General features: G+C 28.6%; 1 protein-coding gene across 1 annotated transcript; it reads left to right on the forward strand.

Annotated features, from left to right (window-relative positions):
* The first annotated feature begins 6,993 nt into the window (after positions 1–6,993).
* On the forward strand, positions 6,994–8,425 carry LOC145159772 (Peroxidase superfamily protein). Its single transcript, XM_079078808.1, has 3 exons — positions 6,994–7,277; positions 7,378–7,720; positions 7,877–8,425. The coding sequence occupies exons 1-3, from the start codon at positions 7,011–7,013 to the stop codon at positions 8,281–8,283; spliced, it is 1,017 nt and encodes a 338-aa protein (XP_078934934.1). The 5' UTR covers positions 6,994–7,010; the 3' UTR covers positions 8,284–8,425.
* The last annotated feature ends 2,989 nt before the right edge of the window (positions 8,426–11,414 follow it).

Raw genomic sequence — 11,414 nt, forward strand, 5'->3', positions numbered from 1 at the left:
ACAACATTGAACATCCTTCTTTAACCATCGACATCCTATTCTCTCTATTGACAACCCTGACATTTTTAATCAAACTTGAACCAAGAGAAATTTTCCACCAAACAACAAGACAAGGTCACGACAACCTTTACCGTCTTCCGTCACCTGCAAAACAAATCGAATCAAAGCCACCCGCTTTGACGTCTTCCCGTCCGTTTATTCCATGCCTGCGGTTAGTCTCTCTCTACCTTAGAACAAGCCCGATCAAGAGAAATCAGAGCTGCTGTTGAGATGCTTCAACCCGCGTTAAAAAACAATCCATACCCCCTTAAACCAAACATGGTTCCCACTGCGTCTACCCTGCATCAAAGGGCTACAATTTTCTTAAAAGCGACTCTCAAACCGGCCGCCCTACATCTTCACGAGCCCTAGGCTCAATTTACTTGCTAATGAATGCTTTTATTGCTGGAAAAACTCAATTTAAATACCCTAATCTTTAACCTTATCCATATCTATATCTATATCTATATTTATATCTATGTATCTATATCTATATCATCATATCATACTATACTATAAAGGAAACATTTTTTCTTTCAACACATCAATTTGAAACTCCCAACTCTTCATATTTCCATATGATTTACTTAATTTATTAACTTAAATATGTTGTTACTTATAAACATTATCATAAATGAAAGACCTCTTGAATTATCAATATGATATACTAAATTTGTTGACTTCAATATATTGTTAAATACATAACCTAAATTAATATATTAAATAAACTTAAAATATAGTGTAAAAATTAAAACCTAAACTAAAATATCAAATAAAGTTTTAAAAATTCAACGTATATTTTTTAAAATAGTTAAAAGGAAAATATTAGATACGATAAATATAAAAATCTTAAATCTAAAAATCGAATTAACTAAATGATGTCCAAAAAACTATTTTTTATAATAACTAAAACTCAATTAAGTTGTTTTCAAATTAATTTATAATAATAATTAAAAATTACATAAAGTTATAAATTAAATTATGTTACATTACAAACAGTGGTTGATAATCATATCATATCATCATATCATCATATAATATCATACTATACTATAAAGGAATCATTTTTTCCTTTCACCACATCAATTTGAAACTCCCAACTCTTCATATTTCCATATAATTTACTTAATTTATTAACTTAAATATGTTGTTACTTATAAACATTATCATAAATGAAAGACTTCTTGAATAATCCAGGAAACGTTTTTTCTTTTACAACATCATTTTGAAACTCCTAACTCTTCATATTTCCACATAATATATTTAATTTATTAACTTAAATATGTTGTTAATTATAAACATTATCAGAAGTTGAAGACTTCTTGAATTGTTAATATGATATACTAAATTTGTTGACTTCAATATAATGTTAAATGCATAATCTAAATTAATATATCAAACAAACTTAAAAACAAAATGTAAAGTTTAAAAACTAAAGTAATAAAAATCCAACATATGTTTTTTAAAATAGTCGAAAGGAAATTACTAAATACGATAAATGTAATAACTAAAATGCAATTAAGTTGTTTTTAAATTAATTTATAATAATAATAATAATAATATTTAAAAATAACATGAAATTATAAAATAAATTATGTTACATTACAAACAGTGGTTGATAATTTAATAATATTCATGATGAAAATAAAACATCATCAAAGAAATTTAAATTTTAATAAATTATAACAATAGTTAATTAAAATAGTGAGTACTATAACGATTTTTTTTTTCTGAAAAAAGAACTTCCTTAACGAGGGTTCCATGCCCGAATAATCTCTAGATGCAAATATAAAGTTATGCATCATGCCCTGGAGTAGTGTGATAATTTAAATATGGGCCAATAATTTATTCATCATATATACCATATGTCTTATTAAGTCACCACAACTAATTTTATGCGTACATAAAGCGTGAGCAGAGACCATTAAATGATTTGATTTTTAATAAGTGTTATATTATTTATTGTTCAAATTAATTATAATTTCTCATCAACTAAATGTAATTATTATTATTTTATAATTAATAAAAATGATATAAATATTTTCAATAACGTATGATTACCAAAAATTTAACCGTATAATTTTATTCTGCGCAACGCACGGATATTCATCTAGTCATACATACTTATAAAGCTAGCATTTTTTCTTGAATCTCATGTATTTGAAACCCCCATTTTTTAACTTCCTCAAACCATATTCATTTGAAACCCCCTTTTTTAACTAATGCAACTCAAAAGTTTTCTTAATTATGATTTAACACTCAAAAGTTGTATAACTTATATTATGTTTAATTAGCATTTAGTGCAAAGTTTACTATAAAAAGGTCAATCTTTTCTGTCTTTTATGTCATATAAAATCTTACATGTAAGAAGGATTTGAAGATATTGTGATTCAAAAGTTTTCATATGGTTGAAGCATTCACGATCCAAATATGATGATTTCAAGAAATGGGTTATGTCGCATCGATGGTAATTGTAATATGATTTTTTCTTTCAACCAAAACAAATGAAGCTTTTCTATTCTTTCTTTATATTCAGTTTCTCATTTAATCTTTATATGTGATTTGTGTGTATTACTCAATCTTGAATGTGACTCTCCAAACATCAATGTTTTGCTTGGAATATCTTTCTGATTCTTTTTTTTCAAGAAAAATATTTTGATTGCGGGTTAGTGAAGAATTGTCATCAAGTTTCTATGGTTGAATGGTGTTAAATGAAGAAAGAAGATTCATAAAATGGATATAGGTTTTTTTGTTTGAACAAAGTTGACGAATGTTAGTTTTTTCTTTTGATTTAAATGTATGTTTATGTAACATCTTTATTTATATATTCAACCACCCAATGCTCTTATTTATTTGATTGTAGTTTTTCTATTTTGATTATGTTTATTTTCTATTATTTTTTTGTTGGGTTATCCTACACAACATATTTAAAAGACAATATTTAAAAGATAACATAATTTTGAACATTTGATAAGTAATTATGATAGACTTATCATGATATGTTCTTCATATGAAAGTAATTTATCCATATTACTACGACAAGAATTGCATATGACATTTACGAAAATATATATATTATATGTGATTTGTTTAACATGTATATGCACTTATGTATGTTATAAATTTATAATTAAATATCTTTATGTTTAATAATTGAAGAGATTAAAATGATGCATCAAAACCAATTATTTAGACGAATATAATAATAATAATAATAATAACAACAACAACAACAACAACAATAATAATAATAATAATAATAATAATAATAATAATAATAATAATAATAATAATAATACATTTCCAAATACCGCATTCATTTGAAACTCACACTACAACTCAAGAGTTTTCTAATTTATGTATATTTATTACTTACAACTCAAGAGTTTTTAACTTATGATTATTAATTAGTAATCACTAATAACTTTTTATTTTCCTTTCTTTTATAAGGTTGTAAAGTTTTGCTCATTAAAAACATTAATGTATTTGAAGAGATTTGTGATTTAAATATGAAGAGTTAATATAAATGTTATAATAGATGTTTTAGTGTTTTTATGTTATTAAAAGTTATAGTGTTTATTTTTCATATTTTTTATTATTCGTTGTATATATATCTTTTTTAATACAAATGTTATAATAGATGTTTTTCTATTTTTATGTTACTAAAAGTTGCAGTTTATATTTTTGTTCATACGTTTTGTTACCCGTTATATTATCATTCATTTGATATATATAATTTACACAATTTTAAACGGTTAATAAAATTATCAAATAATTGTATATATCACAATGACTTAAAAATTAAACTATAATATTTAATAAAACTAATATGTTAACTATATGTTTGTTTTACTACTAACATTTTGTTTCAAAGTAGAAATATTAAATAATAATTTGGTAAAAGTTATTATTTTAACTATATAATTCTATTCTCGCGCAACGCGCGGGGATTCGCCTAGTATACTTATAAAAGAAACATTTTTACTTGCACCACATGCATTTGAAACCTCAATGACTTTTCAATTTCTTTTTAATAATTATTATAAATTGGTTAATAATGTTAAATTAATACAAAAACAAAATTCTAATCATAAATTAACTAAACTACAATATTAAAATATCATATTTTACTTCTATTTATAAAATTATGACTTTAACTTTTTAACATATTATAGTTAATTTATTATTTTAGATATTTTGTCGTACGTGAGCAATTGTAATTTTAAAGTCACAACTTTTGTATAAATTATGATTTTATATAAAATAGTTAAATTATTAATTTCAATATAATGTTAAACGATTAATTTAAATCAAAATTTCAGTTAAGTTTGAAAAAATTTGAGAGACTATTTTATAAATATTAAAAGTTATAAGTTATAGTGTTAAACCTAAATTGTAATCCTAAATTAACAGAAAAAAAAAACTATGAAACTATTTTTTATAATCATTAAGAATTTTCAAATTAGTAGCTTAAAAATAACATACAATAAGAATAGTTAAAATTATTATTATATAAATTTTTTTAATGTTATCTTTAAATCTAAAAACAATATTTGTTGTTTTAAATAATTACAATCAAAGAAATTAACAATATTAATCAATTTTTTTTTTTAAAAAGTTAAATTTTGAAACCGAATTAAAATAATTAAAAGTTTCCAAATATGTTGTTTTAAATAACTTGCAACAACAATAGTTAAAAGTAAACATTATATACAAAAGCAAAAACAATGTTTGATGTTTTAAATAATTATAATGATCGAAAATTTTAAACAAAATAAACTTTTTAAAATTAATTAATCATAACAACAACTATAAATATCATTAAATCATATATTATATTTAATTTTATTCATGAGTAACCCGCAAGTAGAGGCCATTCAGATAAATGAGATTAAAGAATTTTAATAGATGTTTATATTATCATATAATTCAAAACAAACAATGTTTATACTAACTTATTATAAGATTTATTATAAAAGAGTTAACAACAACGTCATTGATATATTTATAAAACATATATTTGTAAAGATTTCAAATATATTGTTGTATTTTGCGTAACGCTTGAGTATTCGCCTAGTATACTTATAATAGATACATTTTTTTTCAACCATATTCATTTGAAACCCCCAACTTTTCAACTTATTTTTAATTTAATATATTAAATCCAATATTATTGTAATTTCAATATTAATTCTTCATTCTCACTATAATATAGTTAGTTTGCTAATCTAAATATGATGCTAAATTCAAAACACACTTTTTATAATATATTTAAAACCTATTTTTTCTAAATAGTTAGAAAGTTTAAATATAAGAACTAAATAAAATGTTAATTTAACGGAAAAAAAGTTTTTTTAAATTTACTTTTTATAAAAATATTTGTTTTCTCAAAATAGATAGTTTAAAATAAATTAAAAATATTAAAACTTTAAATATAATATTAAATATAAAATATTTATCAAAAGATCGTTTTAAAATTCATTAAAAATAATAAAGGTATAAGTAAAATGTTCAATATAAAATATACATTATAATTTCAAATTCACACACAACCTATACATATATTTCATTGAAATAATATCACATAAAATATGTCTATCTAAATTGTGTTTATTTTTATTTACACAGATAGTGACTAGTGAGATTATACGACTTTAAATAAAATAATATGAGATCTATTATTTGATATTCATAAATCCATTACGAAAGTAATTTCATACACCCATGTTTGATAATGTTTATCATTTATTTAAAACACTTAGAATATTTTATAATAAATTAATGTAAGATTATTATTAATTTAAAGCTATTAACAAGAATATATACTTATTTTAATAACATATATTCATCAATATTTTAATTATAACTGCGCAACGAACGAAATATCGTCTAGTTTATACTAATAAAACTAGACTCATACTCTAATACAAAAGTGCATAAAATGAATGTTTCCTAAAATACCTTTGCTGTAAAATTGTGCTAGAATTCGGAACATATACTTTCCTTAAATTGTTGATAGCCACAACTGATTTAGGTTTTGTAATATGATTTTGATTTATGTTTTTCGTTGGTTGTTTTATAATCAAGATGAATTCAAAAGTTACATTATGTATTATTACTTGTGCTTAACGGTCAAGTTATCGGTTCATTCATTCCTCCTAAATCGGTTCCGGTTCCGGTCCGATCCGATCCAAATGCTCACCCCTACCGCAAGCCCCAGACTACCATTGTGCACTAGTGAGGCATATAAAAAAAGAGATACAACGATGGTAGTTGTCAACTGTTGGTAAGGGATGTTGATAACTCTTTGAAACTGGATCATCGCTAAAATATATGATCAAGGTGGTGATGGTGGTGGTTGTACGGGGAAAGGCAAAAGAAGGAGATGGCAGTGACAAAGAGGGGAACAGGATTTGGGTGGGATGTGAATGTATAATAATAATAATAATAATAATAATAATAGTTAATAAAAGTTTTTTTGCCTAACAATAATTTTCTTCGTCATAAGAAAATAATTATATTCAAAAGTCAAACCGGTTGAGGGAGAGAAAGTGACCAAAAATCTTAAATTTGAAAGTCAAAACTATGTAATGCTCTGCCTCTCGTGGTAATATTTCTTATCCTAATGACTTTTTTCGTAAAGATGGGAAATAAATGTTTTCTTATGGCTTTTGCACTAAAAATTGGTTCTACTAACTAATTTCATTATTTCATGAAAACGATGCTGCATTGATGTCCCTTTTATTTACGCCAATGTTTTTTACATCTTATCTTGAATCCTCCCACTAAAATAAAAATGCGAATATGTGAAATTGGAACCAATAGAATCTTAGAGATATTTGTGTTGCACGTCGTAGCAATAAGAGTGCGCCTCACGTACTACGATTTCACCAAATTGTTATCTAATATTTATATCTATATATACACATACTCACATATCATTATACAACATGAACCATAACCTATACACCATGAATGTTTCTAGCTTCATAATCACCATCCTCCTGATCTTGTTTTCAGTGTCATGTTTGGCCGATGATTACTCGTCAACAAGTCTCAAAGTACCATGCCTGTCAGACCTCTCCGCTTTAGAAGATGATCTCTCCTACTCCTTGTACCATGAGAGTTGTCCGGACCTTGAAGGCATCATCTACAGAAAGGTCAAGGAATGGGTTGCTAAGGACCCCACCCTTGCTCCTAGTTTCCTAAGACTCCATTACCACGATTGTGTTGTTCGGGTATATATCTGTCTAATTTTCAATCAACACATATCTTTATTGTTCGATATCTTGAAATACTGAAGTACCATATGATGATGATGCAATTGTTTTGTTGTAGGGATGTGATGCATCCATTCTTTTGGATCATGAAGGAAGCGAAAAAACATCGAATATGAGCAAGTCTTTAAGAGGGTTTGAAGTGATAGATGACATAAAAGCTGAGATTGAGAAGAAATGCCCGAAAACCGTGTCATGTGCTGATATCTTGACCACTGTGGCTCGAGATGCCACAGTTTTGGCCAGTGGACCATATTGGACGATCCCTTATGGTAGGAAAGATGGCCGTGTTTCACTTGCCAAAGAAGCCATGATAGTACCCAAGGGCTCTGAAAGTGTTACCGATCTTATCGAGTTTTTCCAGTCCAAGGGTCTCAACGTGCTCGATTTGGTTGTCCTCTCAGGTAGTTAATTAACTTTTTTACTTTGATTTTACTATACAAGAAAATGAGCATATTAGCAATGGTTGCATATCATTGCTCAAAAATGGAACATTATAGTAATGGATTACATATCTTTTGTCTCTTAAAGTTATATCATGTGAAATATTTGATTATCAGGAGCTCATACGATTGGGAAGACGACATGTGAATCTGTGCAACATCGGTTATACGATTACAAAGGAACAAAGAAACCCGACCCATCTTTGGATCCGAAGTATTTGAACTACTTGAGGAGAAAATGCAGGTGGGCATCTGAAAACGTGAATCTTGATGGCGAAACACCAAACACATTTGACACGCAATATTACCAGAATCTTAAGAAGAACATGGGACTCTTGTCGACAGACCAATTGCTATATCATGACTCAAGGACTAAACCTGTTGCCAATGGTTTGTCATTCGAACCCACACTCTTCAAGAACCAATTTGGTGTGTCAATGGTGAAGCTTTCAAGCATTCTGGACTTAACTTCCCAAGACGACGGAGAAATTCGTGTTGATTGCAAATATGTCAACAAATATTGATAAGCTCGAATGTAACATGATCTAAAGAAAAGGATTTCGGTTTTCGGTTATAACATTTATACGTTCAGTTGTAATTTTGTGTTCATCTAAAACCCAACGATATTTTTAATATAATTATAGCAATTATCTTATTTTTCATTCATTTTAGTCAAAATATGAATCCGCAGTTTGGATTAATTAAGTTAAAGTATGAATCCGTAGTTTGGATTAATTAAGTTAAAGTATGAATCCGTAGTTTGGATTAATTAAGTTAAAGTGCAAAAATTGGGTCCACATATTGAGATGTTGACATTAAATTACAAACTTTTTAATACCTTAGGATTTTTTTTAGAACAATGCATGTTTTAGCAAACATGTATGTTTACAAATTGATAGACGAACGAGAGACCAATATGGCTAAGGTTTTGAGACCGTCTTATGTATTTCTTCAATAGAATATGTTAGTTTAATATGTGGCTTTATAAGGGTAGTTTTGTCTTTTTCCGGTGGAATTGTATGTTACTATAAATAAGAGAGGGTTCCTAATTTCGGAATAACTCTCATTACGATGAATAAAATTTGCATTACATTTTTTCTATTCTCTTCTCATATTCTTATAGATTCATACAAATTGGTATCAGAGCATGAGGTTATGACACGATAAGTGATTCTTCGTCATCTTACAAGTTAATCGATATTGACTTCATTAATCGATTCTAGGGTTTTGTTCTCCAATTGATTGATTTTATGATTCTGCTCGTATAATCGTTTTTGATTTTCTCTAAATAGATTTTGTCTTGGAATTGATTTATCGAGTCTTTTGTTTGTTATCTTGTTTGATGAATCGCAATTTATGGTGTGTGATTCAAGGTGGAGCTGATTGAATATGAAGAAGGAGAATTCTCAATTGAAAGTATCGATCATGCGACTGCATTACAATCAATTGATTTTGGATTCTTTGATTCTTGGAGACCAATTTGAAGCTACCGACTGTATTGATTCTTCGAAGTCGATTTGTTGTTTGATTGTACATGGTGACCAGTTTTGAATCAATAATTAACGATTATTTTCAAAATTTAAGAGAAATGCATCCACAGACGATCAGGATCGACAAGTTCACTTGTAAGAACAACATTAGTCTATGGAAAATCAAGATGAGACCTAAAACCCTTGAATTTGGGTTTTCGGCCGAAATTGTTCCACAGAAAATCAAAAACCCTTGAATTTTGGGTTTTCGGCCGAAATCGTAAACTCCAAATCGACGAAGAACTTCCGTCAAAATCGACAGTTAGCACTTAAAACCTGCAAAAACTTCAACCAAATCGAGTTAGAACAGACGTATAGCTATCGCAATTCACTTGCCTTGATGAATCAGTGAACAATTTTGATTAAACACAAGGAAAAGAGATGAATCAATAAGAATATAGACAGAAAACTCGAGCAATATTGAGGTGAGCGATACTAATTCTTCTACTTCATGTGCAGGTAAAGTAATGGAAGATGAGAACAAGGAGAACATAATTAATTCTAGTTCTGTTAATTCTACTCATTGTCAAACCAATGTCTCTTTGAAATCTGAATCTGTTGCTTCTAATTCAGTTACTTCTAATAAACCTGGTGTTGGTAAATACAAGTCACCAAAACAAGCGAAACAGACGGTTTGCTGCAAGTGTGCATGTGGGAACAATCAGAAACAAGGCATGTGCATGCTACCAAGGGCAGGCGGAAACAACTTCTACGTGAAGAAATAGACTTGTTTCCACTATGGAACACCTGGACACATTGCCAGAAATTGTCCAAATCGTGCATATGTTCCCTACTATGCACAAGGTTGGCAGAACGCGAAAGAGGAAGATTCTCCAAAAGAAACCCTTCGAGGTTAGAATCGCGCAATGGTGACTGGAATGCGAAAAAGGCCAAGAATACAACTCCCAAGGACAAGAAGGGAATGTCGGCCAAGAATCCCAATTCACGAGATGGTTCAGTTAAACGAAGATCAGTTAATTCGAAGTCATCTCGGAGATCGGCTTCAAGTTCTAAAGCAAGTGAGAAGGCATCCATCCGATCAAACAAGAAATGGGTTAAAACCGACTACAGATGGGTTCCAAAGGTTCACACTTCCAAATCATCTAATGATTCTAACATTTCTTCATCTTCTGTGTCTGATAAACAGGATATGTCATGGGCGAGAGTACCTTGCATAGATGATAAAGGTCAACCCAGCTTCAAAATGGACTGGGTTCCAAAGACCAATCAATCCCGCACTCTGTGCTGGAGCAGCTATGGAGGAATATCATCAGACTCCGGTTTGTTGATAGTGGCTATTCCTGGCACATGATAGGAGGCATATCTCAACTGTACAACATTCAGAACTTTATTTGAGAGTATGTGTCCTTTGTGGGAAGGAAGAAAGAAGAGGATCACAAATGGGGATTGTACTTAACGATGTGAAGAATTTTTGGTTCTGTTTCGGATTTGAGACACAACTAAGGCTGGATGTGTTGCTGCATTTGCGTGTTGTTCTTAGATCATCTGGATGCAACTTCAATTGGTGAATTAAGGTTTGAGTTTTCTTCTCGATACTCCTGAGTTTTATTAAAATGATTCGATTTGAAGACAAATTTTTACATTTGCGCATTTATTTTCTTTCTTCCCCGTACCCAAACTAAGGGGGAGAAATCAAAATAAATAATAATAATAATAATAATAATAATAATAATAATAATAATAATAATAATAATAATAATAATAAAATAAGAAAAACCAAAATTTTAAAAAAAATCATAAAACTTAAAAAAATTCCAAGAACATGTCTTTCTTCAGTAAGTGTTTTTGGGAAGTTATATCAAGAATGAGTGATAACGGGCAGTTTAAACAAGTGTAAGGTTCTGAAGCTGAATTGTCTAGACTCTGTGCTCAATGCGTTGGTAGGCACAAAGGATTCAAAAGGACTAGACATAGATTGACAATGAAAGGACTTGACAGTGTGCTTAGATAGTTTCATTTGGACTGCGCATACGACGCTCGGGTAGATTGAGCAGTGAGATAAACAAGAGATCCTGCGGGATACACTAAAGTCATATGTATCTAGAACTGTGGCTCAACATTTCCTTGATGTAAGGACTCATTTCCTTAATTCCGGTACTGATAGG

Source organism: Lactuca virosa, chromosome 2 (assembly GCF_052849685.1).
Source record: "Lactuca virosa cultivar CGN04683 chromosome 2, Lactuca_virosa_CGN04683_v6, whole genome shotgun sequence".
In the NCBI taxonomy this organism is placed as follows: domain Eukaryota; kingdom Viridiplantae; phylum Streptophyta; class Magnoliopsida; order Asterales; family Asteraceae; genus Lactuca; species Lactuca virosa.

Bases quoted from the DNA above. Each gene is read 5' to 3' on its own strand.
- LOC145159772 (XM_079078808.1), top strand. From the start codon at position 7,011: ATGAATGTTTCTAGCTTCATAATCACCATCCTCCTGATCTTGTTTTCA. The intron at 7,278-7,377 runs GTATATATCTGT...GTTTTGTTGTAG, and splicing joins ACCACGATTGTGTTGTTCGG to GGATGTGATGCATCCATTCT. The intron at 7,721-7,876 runs GTAGTTAATTAA...TTTGATTATCAG, and splicing joins CGATTTGGTTGTCCTCTCAG to GAGCTCATACGATTGGGAAG.